The sequence below is a fragment of the Mus musculus genome, chromosome 19, assembly GCF_000001635.26.
Source record: "Mus musculus strain C57BL/6J chromosome 19, GRCm38.p6 C57BL/6J".
In the NCBI taxonomy this organism is placed as follows: Eukaryota; Metazoa; Chordata; class Mammalia; order Rodentia; family Muridae; genus Mus; species Mus musculus.
The window spans coordinates 26,653,009-26,676,045 of record NC_000085.6 but is presented as its reverse complement, the minus strand read 5'-3'; the positions used below and the strand labels follow the sequence as shown (position 1 = coordinate 26,676,045).

Here is a 23,037-nt window from a genome sequence, read left to right as displayed (position 1 = left end):
AGAAACTCTGCACTGTGGGCACATTCGGAAGGCCGCTCCCTGAAGCTGGCAGCCTGAAAGGTGTACTACACGTTTTCAGAGCATGGGAAGTACAGTCCAGTCTCAGCTCATGATTCCCAATCAGGCACAAAAGAAAGGCGAGGTGAATAGGCAGACTAATGGCACTACCATGATGCAATGCTGGGCCTGAATGACAGCATCCATTATATAACACACACACACACACACACACACACACACACACACACACACACACACACACAAGATACACAGTGTTACAATCAAGTTAATTCACTAATTCAGCTACGTTTAGGACATGTTGTGATCTTGTACTTGAAATGTTCATTAAACAGCTCATCTTTATAAAGGATCATTCAAGGAACTATTGCAGTTGGACACCAAGGTAGACAACGTACCCCCTTCAGAAGCCAGGTGAAGAGGAAGTGCTGAACACTCATGTAGCCCAAAGTAGCCCAGTTCAGAGAATGTGGGTAACCGTGTACTAGCTACATTTCTTTAGGAAAATACTGTGATCACCTAAATTTCACAAGCCAAATTGGGGGTGGGGTGGGGAACTTGTGCAACAACTCCATATCTTAAAGGTTTTTGCAGAACAGCAACACAAAGAGATAAGGAGAGAAACAGATTAAGTCCTGAGAGAAAAAGGGTAAATAGACCAAGTCAGGGATGAGAATCAACCAAAACCAAGTATGAGGCTGGGTGATGACCAAGGCACAACGCAGCACTTGAGAGTTGGAGGCAGGAGAATCAGAGTTCACAGGGTTATCCTTGAACAAGCAGTAAGTTCTGTCCCACCTGGACTATAGGAGAACCTGTCCTAAAAACAAAACAAAAAGCAGTGTGCGCACAAAAATGCCATACTGTACCCCATGACTCTGTAGGCTCAATGTAAATACCAAGTTTAAAAGAGACCGAGGAGAGGCAGACACAGACAGACAGACAGACAGAAAGGCAGTCAGACAGATCCCAGATAAAATAAAAAGCAGAACCAGCGGAAGGGGAGTAGTCTAGAACCCACAACACGAGTGGAAGGAGACTTTGGCTTTTCTGCACTGTGGAACGGGGGAAAGAGACTTGAATCAAAGCAGGAGTCTCCAAGAGGCAGCCTGAAGGCTGTAGCCAGTGCTGCCAAGATTAAATTTGTCAAGAAGCCATCAAAAAGTTTACTGTGACCATCTATGAGCTTTTAAGAGAGACAGAACCCACAAAGCAGATAAGGATGCTCAGACTGCAGATAGGGGGCCTTTCGTGTTGAAAGCCCAGGACAGGGTGCACGTCATACAGAGAGGTGGACGAAGCCCACTGAGGAGTGGGACGGGCACAGGAATTCTCAAGTAGGAGTAGCTGGATTTGAACATGGAGCAATGGAGAACGCTTACAAAGGTACAGGCAGAATGGCAGGAGGAAACCACTGTGGCATTTAAAGTTCTTTATGAGGGCCATTAGTGGGGGCTTGCTGCCAAAGCTGAGTGCAATCCGTGGGGCACACATGGCATGAGGAGACAACCAACTGTTACTGCAGCTTACCCTCTGACCTCCTGAGCACGACGTCACACACACATACACAGTGTGTAAAGTAGTAAGAGTTTGTTGTTGCTATTGATTTTTAATTGACAAATAAATCAGAAAAAGTTGGGTGGTTGTGCCACACACCTTTAATCCAAGTACTAGGGAGGCAGAGGCAGACAGATCTCTCTGAGTTCAAGGCCAGCCTGATCTACAGAGTGAGTTCTAGGACATCCAAGGCTATACAGAGAAACCCTGTCTTTTAAAAAACAAAGGACCAAACAAAAACAATAATAATAACAACTCAGAAATGGAGCTCCCATGTCAGATATAGCAGAGAACACGTTGAACTGTCAAGGTATCGAGTAGGGCAAATGAGATTGAAAATAATACTCTGACCTCTTGAAGGGGGCATGGCCTTACAAGGACTGTGATCTTCAAAGTCTGTTCTAGGAGCTCCAGGCAAACCCTAAGACTTTCCCAAGTCAAGCCACGAGTTTGTCCAAATGGTTTTAATGATGCTTCTTAGGTATTGCTAGTCACTCTTCCCACGTGGCTCTCAGTACAGACGGGGCCCAAGACACCATGGGCAGCAGTGGCTGACCCCAGGAGCTCTGAGATGACTGGCCACAAGCACGCACCTCACTAAATGCAGTCTAGATAGCACCGTTATATAGGCTACTAGTAAGCAATCAGGTAAACACAACCCAGGCATTAGTAGAGAGAGATGTTTAAGAACTGCGGAATCCAGCTATGTTTAAGTTAATTTTTTGCAGGAGACTGATGGGTATGATGGAGTCTTCAATAAGCATGTAGGTACTATGGATGGACAGAGAGGAGTAAAGGCCAAGTTGATCACCCAGGTGGCCTGGGATGGTCCAGGGTCAGCCTATTATGGGCAGCAAGGCTTTCTACTCGCCCTTACCAGTCATGATTTCGTGCTAATAAACGGAATCGCCTACATTTATGTGACCACAAAACCTTATTCTTTTACTTTAGCTTTTAATTTAGTTTTAAATTTTAATTATTATTTTAATTTCATTTCTTTTTAAATTCAGTGTCAGGAGTAGTTCGTGCAACAAATGCTCCAAGGGGCGCACTCCAGGTAACTTGGCAGAAACGTTGGAGCTAGAAGTCAGGAGATGCCCTCAAATTAAACACATCACAGGAAGCACCTGCTACATTTATTACAGTCCCTAGGTTTTAGCCAAGGCACAGGTGCCAACAACTTTATCATACCTTTAATAAAAGGTATGAGTGCAAGAGAGGGCACCTGAACCCCTAGTATGCACCTGCTGTTGCAGCTATAGCTGAGGTAACACCTCGCTCGCTTCAGATCCCCAGCCTAATGGGATGGAGCTGTTTTTTTCCTTTTTGCAGAGAACCGCAGTAAAACTGGTCCAAATGTTAAGCCAGCATTTCTTACAAAATCCATTCCAGGATGACAACAGCAAAGCCAGTGTAGGGAGCACAACTCTCTGAAGGAAGCCTACTCCCAAGCTGCACCCCTACGGGGAGGGCACTCTAGATAACTTAAAGCACTTCACCTGGAATGCATCCCCCATCTTCATCTCCTAGGTTGACTAAGGCTTCTCAAGTGGGGCGCACACGCTTGGGGACGGTGTGTCCGCAAGGCTAAGGCTTGCTGCGGGGACACAAACGCACCAGTTACCTGGTAATGCTTTAGGGTGCCGTTAATGAGGAGGGCAGACTGCTTCTCCACCCTCTCAGAGATAGCGTGAGCCACCGTGTAGTAGGACTGAGAGCCTCTGGCACTGTACTGCATGCTGTATTCGTCGTCCACGTCCTGCTTCGCAGTCCTGAAGAAGACAAAGTGGAAAGTCCACAGAGAGATTTGAGTCTGTGTGCTACTGCGTCTGAAATGACCCGAGTCTCAAACTGCTGCTGTAGGAATTGCCTGCCCTGCAGTTAAGATTAGTCTCTGTGAACGTCACAAAAACTGAGCAGGGTCAGCAGTGCTTCATCAGGGCCACACTACGCATGGGAGGAAGCTGGGTCTCAGACATGTTACTCTGAAGGTCATAAAAGGTCAAAGCCCATCAGGGGTCTGACCAGCACAGCTGTAGATGAGCACTGGGCTAAGGAAGCTATCCTGGGTTCATTGGATGCATGCAGACCTCATCCACAGGACACTACAAAAGCTTGGATAACATGTAAGAGAGGATTCAAGAGCACATTAGAGGGGAGGGGGATCATAAGAGGGGTCTTCCTTCCACCACACCTTACGGGGCCTTTACCCAAGGTGTACGGAAGGGCCACTGCACAGTCTTAAAGTCCTCACTGAAAAACCAGGGCTAAGCTGGAAAACAAAGGCTTCTAAAGTGGGACACACAACCTGGGAAAGGAAAACCATACTACAGTCTCCCCTCCTTTCTGGAAAGCCTCATCTTGTGAGTGTTCTCTTCTGTCTGCTACTTCAGAACAACACTTGTGGAACAGTCACCCGAGCAATGTGGTGTGTGAACCGCGGGTGGAGAGTCAGCTGAAACGGGACAAGAATGGCCCCTGGCCCCCAGACAGGGTGAGCTGAGGCTAAAAGTTTGGACCTGGGCAGAGTGGGCAGCCGATGACGCTATGGGAGCCAGGATGACACAGGAACGGGATTCACACTTGGGCTTCTGGGTATGCTGATGGCTTTGAGGGAAGCAGGGAAGGCGAGCTCTCTCGAGCGCTCTCTCTCTCTCTCTCTCTCTCTCTCTCACACACACACACACACACACACACACACACACACTCTCTCTCTCTCTCTCTCTCACACACACACACATACACACACTCTCTCTCACACACACACACATATACTCACTCTCTCTCTCTCTCTCTCTCTCTCACACACACACACACACACACACCCATTAAGTAAGTTTGATCAACCTAATCTAGAATAGAGGCAGGAATGGTGGGTGCAAAGTCTAGAAAAGAACCTGAGCAGGAAATAGGATTCTCCAGTCAGGGGAGGGAAGAGGGGGAAGAGGGAGGGAGGGAAGGAGGGGGAAGAGGGAGGGAGGGGGGAGAGGGAGGGAGGGAAGGAGGGGGAAGAGGGAGGGAGGGGGAAGAGGGAGGGAGGGGGAAGAGGGAGGGAGGGAAGGAGGGGGAAGAGGGAGGGAGGGAGGGGGAAGAGCAATACAATGCCCTTGGCCAGACGGGTCCAGAACTCAGAAGTTACCTGTAAGGAGCTGAGAGAACATTCCCAATTGGGGTGTGACTACGAAGTCTGCTCCTGTCTTTTGAGCAGCATTTGCAAACAGACCCCCCCCCCCCCACTACATGAACCTCAAACACTGACTGCCCTTGTCATGAAAGGCCTACATACTCAATGATCTGCTTGGCATCCTTTTCGGAAACTTCTTCACTGTTGGGATCCAGCAGTATCTTCTCCTCGGTTTCCTGCCTACTGGACTCTTCTTCTTCATCCTGGAGGAAGACCAGAAAGACAGCCAGGCACGTACTTTAACGAGCACGTTCTATGATTAGCACTTTTTATAAAGAGATTAAATAGTATTTTGCTTCACAAATGAAGCAAGTAAATCCAATTAAGGGAGGAAGCACATTTAACATCTGCTTAAACCAAGTGATTCAGCATTTCACCAGAGAGAGGGGGGGGGGGTTCCAGGGGTCCCCAAGACCTACACTCCCAAGAGTAAGTGTGTGAAAATCATACCAGAAAGACACATCATTATTTGGTCATTCCAAGCAGATATACAGACCATATCTGCTCTTTTAGAATCCTATATTCCTCTCTTCAAAAGCAGATGCTAGAGGCTTAGCATCCTCCTGAGAATGTTCCTTTCTGGTGATGATGAGGGCCTCTGTGGTCCCCGTGCATAGCAGAGGATCTGAACTGGTGAGCACACTGTTTTCTGAGGCTGGTGATTCTCATCAGGCATTTCTGAGTGTTCAGAAGAAAGGCATCATTACCCTGGCACAGGACATTACCTCCCTACCTCTGGAAAGTGTCCCAAAATACTCCTCCTGTCCACAACTAACCTGACGTTCGAAACCATCTCAAGGTGAATATGTGTTTCCTAACTATTGACTGAAGAAAGGACACATGTGACACAGTATCAATGGTGACACCAAGGCGCTGACATCAGATCGTTCGGAAGTACCTCCTAGAAGCGTGGAGCTACAGGTCACGCACTGGTGGCCTGGGGCTCCTGTCACTTGGTTGGAGGGCATCTCTTACCAGCTGTCAGGAGATGTCTGCAGCTGTCAACATCTGGGTGGCACAGGCTACCTAAACCACCCACTTTATCTTATCCTTACACTCCCAGGCTCTTCCTCAGAAAAAAAAAAAAAATCTTGTAACAGATCATTTATGGACCTGTTCACTCAAGCAAGCAAGTGTGAGAGAGCGGAGCAGGGAGATACTAGCATGCTGCAAAGTATTTGCTTTTTAATGGTTATGTTTTTCTAAATGAAAATTTTATTGTTTTCTAAAAGCAGTAAATGTTCACGGTATATTAATTTAGAAAGCGAAGATCCAAAAATCCAGAAGGAAAATGACCATTGCTTTAAAATCCCCATCAGTTATTAGGCAAGGCTGTGTCATCAGCTGTTTGACATCCATCTGGGGCCATGCTGCACTCAGGCCCTGTGTTCTGATCCAAACCAGACTTAATGACTGTATGAGCCAGACTCAAGCAAAGGATATAAACATCACTTAATCTTTTAATTTGTACAAATCCATCATTTCATAATTAACCTAACAAATACCTTTATCATTTCTTAATCCCTAGTGGAAGTACGCAAGATTCTCATTTTAGGATTTAAACGTGTTACTTATTTCTTCCAAGAAAAAGCAAAATATGTTTTCCTTCGAGTAACCAGCATATCCAAGAATTCAAATCTAGGAGCCATGTTTAAAGAGACATCCAGGCAGTCATTGAGTCTTAAGGCTTGCCCATGTTGCCCTTTCTAGCTCAGGTCCCTGATACATAACTTCTAATGGACAGCACGGCTTAGAAGGGTACACAAGTTCTTGGGCAGTTAGCTCTCACTACAGACCACTTGGGGATAGGACAGGGTCTCTCCCAAAGCAAGCCATCTTCAAAGTTCTCACCCAAAGGCCTCCTCTAATCTAACGATAGCTTCTCTCTTCTTGGTTCCGAATGAACTGAAGATTTGTCAACATTTCTCACCAGCCAGGAACCCCCCGAGAGATGAGAGTGAGGTTGCGAGGCACAGACCTTCAGAGCCTACCCAAATGCTTAGCCCCAGTCATTACCTGAGAGCAAACCCAAGAGCCACGGGCAGGAGGTGACACGAGGAGAAGCTTCTGCTCCTGTTACCTTTGAACCCCACAAAGTGACAGATGTCCACATACCTCCTCCTCGTAGTCCGATTCACTCTCTTCACTGTCAGATCTGGGTGCAACTTCGTAACTGGGGAAAAGGAGGAGGCGAGACGAGGGGGCTGATCTTAAGGCACATATGCAATAACCTACCGCAATAAATAACTGCAATAGCCTACTTGCAAATGACAAATGCACACGCGAAGCTTCCCCATCTCAGCAAAGGCTCCCTGCTTTTGTTTGGGAATTTTAAAAGGAATGCCACACCCACCCCTAGTCAAAGGAGCTCCAAGAGTCCCAGCAACGGTTTCAACACCATACCCAGGATTCATCTCCAGCCAGGCATCCAGCTGACTTGCTTTGGGTGCTTCTGGTCCAAAGAGGACCTTGCCAGTTTCTGTGTGTGTCACTTTGACAGGCAGGTCACTCATCTGGCTGCTTTCATCTATTGGCTAGAAAGAGCAAAGAGAAATCAAGTCAGCCTTGTGTCATAGGAGGCTCTCTCAGTTCTACACGGGGTATTTTTCAGGCTTTTTGGTTGCCCAGTATCTGAACTGTTTTCTGCATTTTATCTTTTCAGGATCTAATGTGTCTTTGTGAGTAGGGGAAAGATCACCTCCCAATAAAGAATCCAAAGTACATATGATGGCACATGTGGGGAACACTAGCACCCTGGACACCTGGGAGAGAGGTCACAAGTTAAAGGCTAGCCTAGGCTATACATTGAGACTGTCTTTAAAAACTGGAGCTGTGGCTCAATAGTACAGCACTTGGCTACCGTGTGCAAGGTTCTGAATTTGATCCCCAACCAAAAAAAAAAAAAAAACCAATATCTACATAGGCCTCCCTGGCACCTAAGGTACAGGTATAAGGCTTTGGTGTTTCTAAATTGGCTGTACTTGCCAAGGCTCTGAGTTAGAAGACAGAGAAGAGCAAGGAATCTGGGACGCAGGTATCCTAAAAGACAGCCAAATCACGTTGGCAGCAATGGAAGTGGAGTGACACTGGGCTATGACAAGTGCCTGCCTTCTCCAAATAGCAGCCATGGCTTTACTGGACCAGCTGGATGGGATGACATAGAATTAGCTTGGAGCCCTAGGACAGGTTCTCCAGGTACCCTTTATCCTGTTATGCACTGAACATTCCTAGCCCAAAAGTGCAAAATTTGAAACTTTCTGTCCATGAACATGATGGAACAAGTGGAGAATTCTATAACTGGCCAATGGGAAGAACCATCCATAGCTAGTCCAAATACAAGCATACTAAAATAATGCATAAAGTCACCCTCAGACTATGCATTAAATCCTATGTGAAAAAAAACATGAAGATGTGTATGAAGCATAAATATAGTGTATGCTTAGACCTAGGTCCTATCTCCAAGGTATTACACACACACACACACACACACACACACATATATATACATACACACATATATATATATACATATATATACATATATATATATATAGAGAGAGAGAGAGAGAGAGATCATACATATGTATATATGTATGTGCGTATATATATGTATATGTGTATATACAGACACAAATATATATAATACACACACACACACACATATATATATATATAAATAATATGTATATCTATTCACTCCAATGTCTAAGTCCAAACCCATACTGAAACACTTCTAGCTGCAAGCAATTTGGATGAAGACACTTGCCTTGTAATAAATTCCGTTCTTACTTCAGGCAAACAGACCTGATTCGGGTCATTTAAAACTAATAGTTCCCCAATCCTTCACCTAACTCTCCCCAGGTAACAATTCTTGCAAGCTGTGGTTTTGGATAGAACAACAAAACATAGCCTATGTCACCTACTACAATGTGTTTTATTTGAAGCTAACCCACCAGAATTGAGTCTACTTCAACCATTGGAGCTATGTCTATGATAACAAACAAACAAACAAACAAACAAAATTTGAAACCTGAAGAATTGGCCAAGACGAACATGAAGTTTATTTTTAGACTGTACCAAAAAGAGGGGAAAAAAACTTTCTAAAGAAAATTAAGAGTATGTGAAACTGCAGAGGTTGTAAATAATGTGCCCCAGAGAACAGGGTGTCTTGGCGAGGCTGGAAATGAAGCAACTCTATGCAAATGGATGCTACTAATTGTAAGGTGACCGACTTCTAGGAGCAGGGCCCTGGGTAAGTCATTTGGAAACACTTCATTGTGTGTGCATTCTGCTCTCTACTTGCTGAAGAGTAGGAAAATGGACTGTTTAGGCAATTCATTATTTCAAAGAACTTGTCCTAAATTACTCTTAATTAGTTTTGTGGTCAAATAAATACATGCAACACTATTGGCGCAATTAGGATTGCCATATAATTTATTCCAATTAAGCCCCCCAAAAATGATAAGGAAAAACAGTGCATTGATGTTACTATCTATATCTTGGAGAAAATAACATCCCCCCCCAAAACCCAAAGCCCCTACAGTTCTTTCTTCCTGCTCCCTCAACAAAGTACCATCAATATCAGAGCCAATATTAGCGATTATTCACAAAGAACTTTAACAGAAAAGGCTTGCCCCAGCCTGTCAGTTTTACTTGCTCCTATGTGTGCTAAAGCAATCATTCTGAGCAGCAACACTTTGCATGGCAACATGATTCTTCCTCATTAATGTAAAAGGTCATCTACACACTCCAGAGAGAAAAGGGAAGTCTAACACTTGCTACCATTTCCGTGGCAAAAAAAAAAAAAAAACAAAAAAAAATATCTTGTTATCGTGGGCTATTATCATACAGCCTGTTTTATTGCTAATGTCGCACCTCAGAGAAAACTGGAAATCACTGTGGGTGGAATTAGAACTCTGGCAAAAGCACAGAATGAGCCCAGAAGAGAAATAAGAACATTATTTCCAAACAAACTGAGCGAGATGCCCACTTCTCAAACTTCAGCAAACAGAACTCACATTTATTTACATTAAAGATTAAAATGGCATGTCTGTCATAGGTCCAAGATCAGGAGCTAATTTCCACACAAGATAAAAGATGAGAGAACTACAAGGTAGTCAGTTACCCTGGGGGCCACCTTCTGAGAGAAGGCTGGGGTGTGGAAAGCCATTGCTGCTTCTAAAGTGTTCCAACACAGCACTCTACTAGGTAACGAACTGTCTACAATTTCTTACATATCAATATTTATCCTGATCTTTTCTTTCCTTGCAATGGCTTAGAGTGGTTAGCCAACATCTATTTTCAAGAGGTTTCTGCATCTGGCCACAGGTCCTCGTGTGCCTAGTGATTCTAGAAGGAAACATACAATCCCCCATCACATGTGAAAGTCATTTAAAACAAACTCTCTGACTCTGCACCTCTTCATTTTATAACTGGACAGATCCTTCAGTTTTTCAGGGGAAAAAAATCCAATAAATAAATAATTGCTTCCTCAGAACTCAGGATAATATCAGAAGTCCTAGGATATATAATTAAGGACAATATCTGTGTAGCTCTATGTATAGTCTATATTATAAGCCCACAGAAATACCTCAAGAAAATCCAGAATATGTGTACTTTCTGGTTTATGTATTTTTCCAATTTCAAATCCATAATTAGCTAAGGGAAACAATAAGCTGTATTTTATGCTTCTGTATTATTTACTTGCCAAATGAAATCACAGAATCACTTTAGCCTCTTACATCTCCTACAAAAGATCTATGTTTATCTGTATACAGCATGATTTATAAGAAATTCTAATGGCTGATCAATAATCGTGAGACAGTGTTATTCTAAGTTTCTACTGTGCTTTGAAGGAAGATGTTTTTAATCTCTTAACCCCATCATCGTGTGCATGTGTGTGTGTGTGTTCACATACGCTCATTCATGAGTGTACGTACAGGCAAGTGTGGGGAGGACAGAAGACACTCTTGTCAGACCTTGCCTTTCATTTGGTTTGGGGGAAAGGTTTCATGTTGTTTGTTGTAACAGAATTTTCCCTGTCCAATTAATTTAAATATTAAGATAACAAGAAACCTGTGATTGGAGAAGGGAGGTGGAGCTAAGAGTTGTAGAGGCAGGGAGCAGCGACACAAGAGAGGAGGAGGAGGAGGAGGAGGAGGAGGAGGAGGAGGAGGAGGAGGAGGAGGAGGAAGATGGAGGATGAGCAGGACGATTCAGATTCTGGGTGGCCTTAAAGAGCCACAGGGAGCTATAATATCATTTAGGGATAGAGTAATTGGGTTAACTTACCTAATCGGTGAGCAACTTATATCATTATCAACTGGCTCTGAAATTATTGTGTGGGCATTTTGTAAATTGAGAATTAATAAATATGTAAATCTGACCGTTTAATTATAAACTTCTAGAGTTTTGATTTTACCGGGTTACTGGGAATTGTGACAGCTAACCACTAGGTGGGCGGTCATCACATGGGGCTGGCGTGGCAACAGCCCACCAAGGGAACTTAGTCAGGTAGAGACTTCTCGGGAGCTCTGGGCCAGAGAGTCTGCCGAGATGAGAACACCATGCTGGAGCCGTGGAGCCTGCCAGTGTCCGGCTTAGCACAGGAATTTGCTGGTCTTTTTAATATTGCATGCAAGAGTTTGTCACTAAGAGTTTCAGGATATCCTGTCCTCAAGCTTCTAGCGGTCGCCCTGCCTTTGCCTGCAGTCACTGTACAGACACTGGGGTTACAGATGGACAGCTACCATGGGCAGCTTCACATGGGTTCTGCAGGTCCTAACTTGGCCTCACAATTGCACATTGAGAGTTCTCCCCACTATGCCATAGCCCTACCAATGTAACTGTTTTTTACTTTAAAACGGATCATCTAAGGGGCTGGAGAGATAGCTGGACAGAGAACACTTGCTGCTCTTGCAAAAGACCCAAGTTTGGTTCCGACCAGCCACATCCAGAGGTTCACAATGGCCTATAACTCCAGCTCCAGGGAAGAGTTGCCCTCTCCCGGCTTCTGTGGGCATACACATAAATGTGCAAGTGGCTATACAGGCAGAGACGCACATACATACCTGAGAATAGAACTTTTTTTTTTTATAAAAAACAAACAAACAAGTGGCTCAGAGAAAGTAAAGTTAGTGTACACAAAGAACAGCGCACAGGGGTGACCGGCATGGCCCTTACCTCTCCATCTGGTCCCAGGGCAGGTTCCCCTCCCTCTGCATTCTCTTCAGCCTTCTGTAAAACAACACAGTCAAGTGTTATGTACACATCAAAAATACAGGACAGGAATTAATTCATGGCAACTCCCATACGCAATTTTCAATTGCTATGTGTTGTCCTCACAGGCAGTGCAAGTGCTAACATCTTTCATCTTCGTTTCTCTTCGCTGAGATAAAACATGCATGGCATTAGCAGCTTGGAGAGAGTCACTCAAAGCCAGATGTGATTCAAGGCCTGCACACTAGAGATCTGTGTGGATTGCATCGTTAGAGACCCACGGAGCTTAAGACACAGGCACCATCAAGACAGAAGGCAGAATCAGAAACATTTTCTCATGTTTGCACTGAAGACAAATCCTGACATAATTAGTTTGACTTTCCTATTCCCTAAGCTAGTTTTCATCAGCAATGAAGAGCAGCATTCTAAAAACGTCCATCAACTGAATGCTCCGAACCGCTCCTCAGTCATAAAAACACAAAACAAAACCAAACAAAATTCTGTGAGTTCCCTGGGTGCTTTCCATTCTACCTAATTGGCTTTCATAATATATAGTATTTCCATGGTGTGTATGTGGAGAAATTGATATGTATCTACTGCACTCTCATGAAAAACTCCATCACCTACTACTGTTTAAATATTACAGTGCCTTTGCCCATTAGATTCTCTGTGCCTCAAAGACAAGGAAGTGAGAAACTAGGATGATGCCACATTAAACACAGACCTGAGTCCGTCTGTAATATATACAAAATAGTCAAAATGTCTTTCATTTATTTACAACACCCGGCTAACAGGTAACATATTTTCTATACACAGAATCTCTATTTTGAAATCATTCCTAAAAGCCATACTATCTCCATGCAGTAAAACACGGGGGAGAAAAGCTGCAGTCACTGATTGTACGAAGACATTTAGGAAGACAAGCTTTCTATCCTAAGATGTTTTATGTTTAGTTAATTGAAAAATATAGACAAATAATACGGAATCAATATTAACTCTCCTTTTTCTTAAGACATCCATTCTATTAATACTTTTATCTTCTATGAAACTAATTATTCTCTTAACAAAGCAACCATACTGAAACTTCTGAATGTTTAAAGTCTAGCTGAAGAAGTCCCATAAATGTATAACCTTTTAAAGTTCTTTTCTATGTATTTTATAATTTCCTAGCGAAATACACTCTCTACGACGACCCTCTCACATGTGCATGCACACACACACACACACAAACACACACACACACACACACACACACACACACACACACAGACAGAGGAAGGGAAGGAAGGAGGGAGGTAGACAAGACAGGCAGGCAGACAGACAGATCCAGATAGAAACATAGACACATAGACACAGAGAGACTATAGACAGAGGGTGATGAAGTCTAAACAACAGAGTTTGTACCAAAGATTAGGGAAATAAAGGCGCCTACACTTAGACCTGCCCAAGACTTGTACTTTGTGTATTGCTATCTAGTTGAAGAAGTATGTACCGGCCCAGAAGGCTGATACATGAAATCACACCCATGGGCTCCCCACCTAGCTAGCATGGGGAGATGCTCCAACGATGACAGAAACCTTGTGTTCAGAGAAGAAACTGGCCAGCTACCAGCCACTGAAGGTTCCATTTTTGGAATTCTCAAGCACTATACTCCAGAGATGGTTTTAATTAATGAGAGAAAGTCAATTAATCCCACCATTCTTTCCATACAAACCAGAAATAAGCTACAGATTTGGCTAACAAAGAGAATCAAATGAGACAATGAAAAAGCCAATTTGCAATAGCTAGCAAGTGGAACTGGATCACCATTTCAATGAATAGCACATTAAAAAGCTTGAAGCACCATAAATTAATAGAATCTAAACTACTCCACAAGAATATTCTCTTATGCATATACTATGAGTAAGCCAAAGCATTATCTAAAAACCTGCCTCATAATCAGAACCTTTGATTACTTAAAGTCCCCTAAACTCTCTTTTTTGAAAATATCATTAGACGCCAAGATGCAAAGTACGATTGTAAGTCCATCTACTCACTTGGTTCTGGACAAGACAAGTTGCATGTGAATCACTCTGACTGCACAATGAGACCTTAGCTGGGTAACCCAGAGCAAATCAGCTTCTTTTTACCTCGGTTTCCACTGGAGAACTGGGTCACTGTTTCAACCTGCTCAATCCTGAATTCACATGGCACATGACAAAAAAAAATACTCCCATAGCTCGGGACCATGAATGGTAGTAGGTCAGGAGCTATTGTTATGCTTGTAATTAAGACAGGCTATGGCACGATCTGAAAACTGCCTCCTAAAGCTACAAGGCCAGAGGCTTCTATGTGTTCAAGGAGGGTTCACGCCTACAGGGTGCCCAGCACTTAGGAATCACCAAATGAGCATTTAGCAGACAAATAAACAAAGCATCATTGTGAACAATGCATTTCACTTAGGATCCACTAACTGAATAATTCATATTATTGTTGTTATCACTGTTCATTATTTTTATTACTATTATTGCTACCATTATTGCAATTGGAAGCCAAAATATTTCTCAAGTCATAAAATGGTTAAGAACACTCACACATAGGATTCATCAATGAACTAGGGTCCTCTGCCACCTCTGTCACACTCACCCTGTCCTTGAACCCAATTCTGCCACATGATTATAAGACATGAAAGGCAGGTGGCAGTCTAGTCTACAGAGAGAACCGCCAGCCCCTCTCATCGTGACCTGGCCTTCTGGTGTCTGTGGACATCCTTTCAGAAATCCATGTTCTCCTGCCAAACTCAAGTCAACACAGAAAAGAAAACCAAAGCCGCCTTCCCTCCTTTCTCTAGATACTCAAGAGATGTGACTTTTATGTCTCTGGGCCCCAGGTGAGATAGCTTGGTGCGTATGTGACACAGGTAGCCGTACAGCCACTGCCTGAAAACCATTCTCCCACAGTGGTCTGTGTCATGGAACCACCACCAAATGCTCTAATACTGCTGGTTGGTGCCTGCGCTTAACCCCATTGATTGAAACAAAAGATCAAGCTAATACATTGAAGTTCATTCATTAATCGAGGCCGAAGGGACCCTGTCCTGGCTTCCTCCTATCTATGCTTATATGGGGATGAATGGCAGGGGGATGTGTGTGATACAAACTACTCCTAACTAAAGATTACTCACTACAAAAAAAAAAAAGTACTAAAAATCAAACAGATCTGGGGCCACAATTTCAAAGGCCAATGTCAACTGGAATTCTCCACTTCAGAATGATCAGAGAGCAAGCAGATGGCGCATCTTCCATTCAAAGGCTTATAAAATGAACAATGGAGCAACCAGAGGAAGGACTTTGGGAAATAGAAAGATCCCACGTTAGTTAAAATCAAGGAAAGAGACTTCCATGGGGCAGTCTCTTTAGACTACAACATGGAGGCTGCCTTGTTTTGTAAAGAAACAGCTTTATGTCGAGTATTGTACAGCCTATATTATGAAAGGATCCATTTTCAACCCCCAGCAGGTATTGCCACGGTGTGCTGGAGCAACGGCTAAACATGTGGGTACCTTAAGGGCTCATTCTACTTTTCTGGAAATGAAGCTTCTAGGAACCACTTGGTTTATTTTTACTGTCATTTAAGTGGGCCTCTGAGCATGGAGACAGGTGCTCAAAGAGAAAAAAAGAAAAAAAAAAAAAGAAAAAGCCCAGAAATATCAAATTAGCAAGCATTTGAACATTGCCTGGGTCCTGTCCTACAGAGAAAGCCAATTTGAACATTGGACTCCAGTAACTGGTAAAGCCAGCTAAACAGGACTTGGCTTCAAACTGGTTTCCCCCATTTTCCACAATGAACTGATCAAATGAATCTAATTGCTGAGGCAGAGTGCTCCCAGCTCTCCAGACAGCCCTCACACCCACGTGTGCAAACCTGACTAAGCAGCTTTCTGTTACCTACGGAGCCTTGGAAGGAAAAGCTGCACTAAACTACGGACTCTTTAGGAAAACAGAAGAGATCAAATAACCGGAAGATGCTGTGAGCAACTTGAATTTACAACAAATGTTTCAACGGCATGATTATTTATCCTACCAGCTGGCTTTTGGTGGTTGTGTTTAATATCTAAAAGGGTTAAAAATCACATTTCCAATCACTGTATTGAATAATACACCATGACAGGAAAGTTCTCCCTTCGATGTATAAGAGCCTTGAGCTGTACTTATAAAAGTGGATAGGAGGCAGGTGGGAGGGAAGGAAAGTGAACAAAAAGGCTTTAAAAATAGATTAGATTGAGGCCACTCAGACTCAGAAAGGTGAAAACTGCCACATTTTCTCTCATACTGAGATTCTTCCTTCTAACAGGAATGAAGACCGGGTAAATACAGGGGAGAGAGCTGGTCTAGACCATGAAACTACATAGTTGGAAAGAGAAGGACAAAAGGCCCTGAGGACAGACACAGAGTGTAAAAGAACATACACTGCATAGAAACACAAGGGGGTTGGGGGGCCAAGCAAGGAGAAGAATGGCAGGAGAAAAGCAGGGACCAGGGAGAAACAAGACCAAATCTCGCATGAGAAACACCATAAGTCTAATGTTCCATCCATCAGTAAACAATAAAACAAGATAAGCCAAGCCCGCCATGAAAGTGCCACCTGGCAGTGCTGTGCATGGGCTAAGCGCACGCCCATTAATCTCATGGGCTTCCAAGACACATCAAAAGCCTACACCCAACCATGCATTTCCACCAGTATACATCTTGAGAGGCTGGAGGGATGGCTTTATATTTCATTCTCGCTAGCCATCAAATAGTTCTAGATGCTGAAGCAAGACAACTAGACTAAGCGCCCTGAGCCTCTGGCAAGAGCTCCTAGCCACAGCTTTCGCAAACACCACGCCTAAAGCACCAGGAGAAATTATCACCAGAAAGCTGAAAACCCCCTCTGTGGGGGCTGCTGGTAAGCCTCTTGGTAAGCAGGGGCTACCAAAATAATAAATCCCCACTTCCTTTCTACATGTCCTGACAGCCAAAGACCCTACCAATGCCCTTAGAAGATTTCCTCTTACACACAACCGAACCTCAGTTAGGGGGAAAAAAAATTAGCTGGCCCTGCTGGTCCCTGCTGGCAATCCTAGCACTTAGGAGTTAAAAATCAACACCATTCCTGGTTATCTCAAGGCCAGCCTGGACCACATGTGACCTTGTTTTTTTTTTTTTTTTTAAAAAAAGACGATAAACAGAAAAAGAAATAAATGATCAATGTATCCAACATTAGGAAATACACAATCAAGATAAAAACGGACTTTAAAAAGTGTGTGTGTCTGTGTGCCACAGCACACATGTGGAGGTCAGAGGACAATCTACAGGAACCAGTTCTCTCCTTCCACCATGTGGATGCTGGATATCAAACTTGGGTCAGTCTTCCCGCTCGGAGGCAAGGGCCTTAACCTGCTGAGCCATCCCCCGAGCCTTGTTTTCAAAATCAAACAATCAGATGGAGAAACCACGAGTATTTCAACATCTTTCTACCCATTTATCACAAAATTTCTTGATGTAGCAACTAACATTTACCGAGTATTACTGTGTGCCAGCGAGTACTCCAAATGCTTTGGATAAAGTTACTACGTAACCCTGACATCAGACCTGGAGGGCAGAAAGTGTTTCCAGCCCTTTGTCCTGCTTAGCTTTGATTGACTACTTGACATAACTTAACTGGGAGGAGGGAGCCTCAGTTGAGGGACTGTGCAGACCAGTCTGAGGCCACTATCTGTGAGACACTTTCTTGACTGATGTGGGAAGGCCTAGCCTGCTGCAGGAGCTGCCATCCCGAGGCAGGTGGGACTGGGCTATGTAAGCAAGCTGGCTGAGTGTGAGCCAATGAATGTGAGGGCAGGCGTCCCTCCTCAGTCTGTGCCTCCAGTCTCACGCTTAGAGTGTCTGCCCTAATTTCCTTCAATGGTGGAGTGTCACCTGGATGTGTAAGCTGAAAGAACCCTTCCCTCCCCTAAGCTATATTTGCTCATGTATTTGGTGTTCATCACAGCAACAGGAATCAAACCAGAACGGACCCCTTCAGTGGATAAGGGACAGAACACTCTATAATACATCTTTTAATGACACACCCTATAAGAGACTGATGGCAAATTAGTATGCAAATCTTATCTTATGCAGCTCTGACTGTTAAAGGCTGCATGTTATCACGACGAGGATAGTCCTATGTGCAAACCTGTTCGTATAAGCTTGTTGGTTTTATCTGGCCACCCCTTCCCCTCCCCCACTCTGTAGCCACTTGTAGACATCTGAGAACATCTTGGTGGGACAGAAAGATCAAGGTCATACTGAATACTCGAGGCAGCCTTCACCCTGAAACACGGGGCTTGCCTTCACTTAACACACTAGTTCCATATTTAAAACTTATTCCTCCTCTGACCTGTAAGTACAGACACAGGCTTGACTTTTTTCCTCTTCCATTTCAAGGCCAGTGAAGAAAGACCAGGCTAAGAATGAGAAGATTCTTAGTAATTTATAAAGATGCATTGCAGAGAAGTGCACCAAATGGGGAAGAGAATTGAATTAACAAGGCCAAGACAGGTTACAGGAACCAACCCTACTATTCCCGGGCGACACTAAACAACACATTCTCCAAGAACAGCAAAGGCTCTGTTATGCCGGGTGATTAAAATAGAAAAAATAGAAGGAAAAAAAAAAAAAAACAACTCTCTATTAGTTTAACCCTGAAAGTAGAGTAATCTTTACCCAATCAAGCCTCAAGGCCATGGATGCTCTCCTTTCTTTGCCTACATCTTTACTGCAACCAGCTCAGGGCTATTATTTCACTGAGTAATGAAGGTTTTCTTGAAATAAGGAATGCACTGATGCCTTCATTTTCAAGACTGTACACAGGGACAGTATTATCTGAGGCTATGGGGAAAACACTGTCGGGGTGGGGGTGCACAGTCTGCAGCTTACAATGGGGAGACACTTGGGGCCTACAGTCTGCAGCTTATAGTGGGAAGACGCTGGCTGGGGCACAGTCTGCAGCATAAAGCACTGATATTCCCTCCACCTCAGAGAAGCTGGAACAGGTGACTCTCAATCATTCCCAGTGATGGAGGGGGGAACTACAGGTAGCACCAAGGGCCAAATAATCAGCTCTTAAATGTATCGCCTTCCTTGGTAGTTCAATAAAGAAACATCTGGAACTGGCTACTTTATGCTGAGTGGTCTTAAAGCCCAGTGAAAGAAACAGAGTCCAGGAAGGATGAGGAAGAGCCTGCCTCTACTTATTCTTTCCCTTCCCTTCCCTTCTCTTCCCTCCCCTCCCTTCCCCTCCCCTCCCCTCCCTTCCCCTTCCCTTCCCTCTTTCCTTTCCACTTATGCATCCCACTTCCCTTGGAGTGATGGTTTAGAAAGGAAACAAAGTCCCACCTCCTTCCTTAGTCTCACTAAAAGGCAAGGAGTATTGGGTGCTGGCTGTCCTAAGAGCATACACGTAGGTGGCTGGAAATAACCATTCTTCACATTGATCATGGAACAGACATCAGGAGGGTGCTCAGAGCTCTCTGTGGACAACTACTGCTCTGCTATCAAGATATTTCTCTGCTGCCAGGTAACCGGGCCTCACCTCCTGCTGGACTTCCAGTTTTCCTTATCATTCACCACAGCTAAAGTTATTACTTTAGGTACATGTTTAATTAACGTCTGCATCGCTTCTCTCTTCGCTAGCACACTCCCGAGGCTCCTAAGTGCCGGTAAATGGCCCCATGCAATAGAAAGGAGGACTATGTGCAAGGAGCACACCATCCCATCTGTAGGTCTGACAGAACAAGCAGAACCCTGAGAAAAATGGCAACAGAGCCCTGCCCTGCACAGAGCAAAGCAAAGATGCAGGCATCACTGTCAACAGGCCATCATTGCTTTCTTTGCCTGTGGTGACATGACTATCTGATTCCACAGCAGGAATCTATTAATTATAAACTAGAAGCTCCAATCTGGGCCATTAGCTTTTAATCACAAGGAGATAGAAGGAACTCTAATGCTGAAGGCACTCACTAACAGTGACAACCTCTGCCGAACACAGCCCCAGACCCGGGAACACTGGAACTGTCCTGGGATGAGGGTCTGCGTATGGAACACCCTGGCACTGTATCTCTTTGCCTATGTACCCTTTTGCCGGCTCTGAAAGTTCTCCTTCAAAATCATGAGTTGGGAGCTGGAGTTCTGCAAGGTCTATAACACTACACTTGACAAGAAAATGAGATCCTCCTCAGCAACAAAAACGGCTAAATCCAAACGCAGAGTCATCCCTCCCCCAGCTTCACAATAAGATGAGCTATCACATACGAAAAAAATCAGGTACAAGAAGGCTCCTTCTCCATCACACATTCCTCCCTCTTAATTATAAAACAGGTATGAGAATTCGCAAGCCATGAAATTATTTTTTTTTCTGAAAAAAAAAAAAAAAAAAACCACTCCGTTCAATTATTCAGTGCGGAGAGTGAATGATTAAATGCTCCCAACCCTCCATTTTCACAGTTCTAATGAACGTTTTCTGTGGATGTTTGTACCTGGCCTAATCAGACGTGCTTAGGAAAACAAACGCAGCCGCCTGTGCCTCAGTATCCACCACCAGGCAAAGGTTCCAGGAGACCCAAGTCTCGGGAGACCAAAATCTGAAGATGCGCAGGTTTCTTGGGCAAATGTCACAGCGTCCCCCCGTGACCTCCCTGTGTTCTCCCGCATACGTTAGTTACCTCGAGATCCCTTAAGCCATGCATGCAACCTAAATGCCCTGTCGTTAGGCCACCTGGAATGCAGCACCAGGAAAGTGCCTGCGCATTGTCAACACAGAGAATACATCTTTCATTTAGGACGCTGAACCCTCTATCTGTGGGGTGCTGACTGGACATTCCAAAGTCCAAGGAAATCCAGATTTTTCTGTCCCATGTTCAGCAACTTATTGAATGGAGACATGGTATCTCTAGGGCAGAGATGCTCCGTTTTGTCCTTTGACTTCTTATGATAAGTAGGCTTTATTTGACACAAGATTGGTTTTTGTCCCTCCATAACTGGTAAAACTTGTATTAATACACTTAACTTACTGTGTGACACCAGGACAGGAGAACTGAATGACAACACCCATCATTTTCATCTGTCCAAACAGACTAAAATATCTGTCCAGAGCATCCCAAGGATTTCTTGTCTGTCTTTCCTTAGCCTGCTCTTGTCGGTACACTGCATTTCTTGTTTAATTTTCACTCCATTTTCTTAACTCAGTCGTCCCGGTCACACTGGCATGAAACCTATATAGATGCTTATTTGTGCCTGTATTCCTTTTTCTCTTCGTGTCTGTGTATACTTGGTTTGAAATATCACAATGCATTGAACAGCAGAAATGCAGACTATGCCCTACCTCATTGCAATAATCTCTTTATAATACATCTCTTTATAATAATCTCTTGTCTCTAATACATTATCTACTTTTACACCATACTAATCTAGACATCAGCAATAGACACCCTCCCGTTAGTCAGAACTGGCTTTTTATCAGAGAACAGTATTCATCTAAAACCAGTCTTTGGAGCTCACCTTCTTCCTCCTCCTCCTCTTCTTCTTCTCTTTGGCTGCTTGGGCCTGCTTGTGCTCCCACACCAGGTTGGTCAGATTGGCGACATACTCATCGGTCTGCTGCAATAGGTAGGCGAGACGTCTGTCTTTCTTTTGGTCAATAAGCTTCCTGTAGCCCTCTTCATCTTCGGCCTGATTGGGAAGAGGAGGACAACAGCATGATGACCGATGCTCACAGCTGCACCGCACATGCCTCTCTCTGGCCACAACCTGAATATGGTAGCGTCTGGAGACAACAGACCATGAGCCAAGCTGCAAGAGCTACCAGTGGCACCTGCAACGTGGCAAATATAGATGAGCAACACACCTTGGGCCCGTGACTCTAAAGTCTGTAGCACAATTATTGCACAAAGACCTGCTAGTGTGTTTGATACGACTAAGCCCCACTGGGTGTGTGATATGACTAAGCCCCACTGGGTGTGTGATATAACTAAGCACTTTGGGTTCCCCCCTCCATCTTCTGTGCTTCTTGAACTGTTCAGAATTAATGCAAAAATTGAAGCACTGAGTCACAAGCCTCTGTGACTGGAGATGACAGTCACTTAGCTCCTGAAATCTGGTACTCTTGAGTACTAAAACAAACCCCATTACTTCCACCTCAACCTCCCATTAAGCAATATCATGAGATCAAATGGAAGAAAACTCTTGATGTCCTCTGAGCCGCCTAGAGAGCAACATCTTTTAAACACGTCCCAATGAGAGAACATCCCAAAGTATTTTTTCTAGGATGCCTGAATAAAAAGGAGAACACCCAATAGTCTCTAAGAGGTAGCACTATCCCAGAAGAGCTTGGAGACTCAGCTGTGGGGTGTCAGTCCAGCACATGCGGGAGCGGCAGCGGCTTCATCACTCAGTGTAGCTGCTGTCTGCGCCATGAATGAGCGTGAACTCAAATGCTATTATAACTCTAATTGCTTTTGGCTATGGTTGATCTCACTTGAAGAAAGAGTGATAAAAAACTTCAGTTTCTCTATTATCTGTATATTCCATCATTTAATTGCAAAAATTAATGATTTGCAAATGCCTAATCATTAGTGTCAAACCAATCTGTTGCCGGAGTTCTAATACAGTTTTCCTTCAGCTGAATCAGACAAATTTGCCTGTTGACTGCTCTGTTTCCTGCACAAGAGTGCCCCCCTCACTAGGGAAAGGACCTGACAGTATTCTCCAATACAGAAATGAGAAAAAGGATGGGAAATAGTAAGACTTTGGAATACCTCAAATGGTGCTTACTGTCTGGAACCCCTGAATTAATGAAATAAAACATCAACTAGGATCCTGACAAGAAAGAGAGTGTCTTTAGAATTTCTAGAACTGTATTTATGAGTGAGGTTTATTCTTACCCACTAAGAAATTCTGTTTCACACAGAGCTTTGGATAGCTTATCACCTTTACATATTTGTTGTTTTTCTAAATTGCATGGTTTGCTTTGTCCAATTCCAGAAACAAATGGTCAATAAAACA

The 23,037-nt window shown here is 44.0% G+C and overlaps 1 protein-coding gene across 8 annotated transcripts in view; it reads right to left on the bottom strand.

Moving 5' to 3' along the window:
- Positions 1–23,037, bottom strand: part of Smarca2 (SWI/SNF related, matrix associated, actin dependent regulator of chromatin, subfamily a, member 2) — a 173,249-nt gene that overhangs the window by 102,276 nt on the left and 47,936 nt on the right. For all 8 annotated transcript variants that reach the window (XR_386502.3, XM_006527282.4, NM_011416.2 and 5 more), the window contains 6 exons: positions 21,535–21,705; positions 11,942–11,995; positions 7,163–7,293; positions 6,875–6,932; positions 4,862–4,962; positions 3,200–3,347 (listed from right to left, as the gene is read on the bottom strand). Coding sequence is in view for 7 of the 8 variants with exons in the window: in XM_006527282.4 (XP_006527345.1) it covers positions 3,200–3,347; positions 4,862–4,962; positions 6,875–6,932; positions 7,163–7,293; positions 11,942–11,995; positions 21,535–21,705 (663 nt within the window). In the remaining variant the exon portion in view is untranslated. The remainder of the gene's footprint in view (positions 1–3,199; positions 3,348–4,861; positions 4,963–6,874; positions 6,933–7,162; positions 7,294–11,941; positions 11,996–21,534; positions 21,706–23,037) is intronic.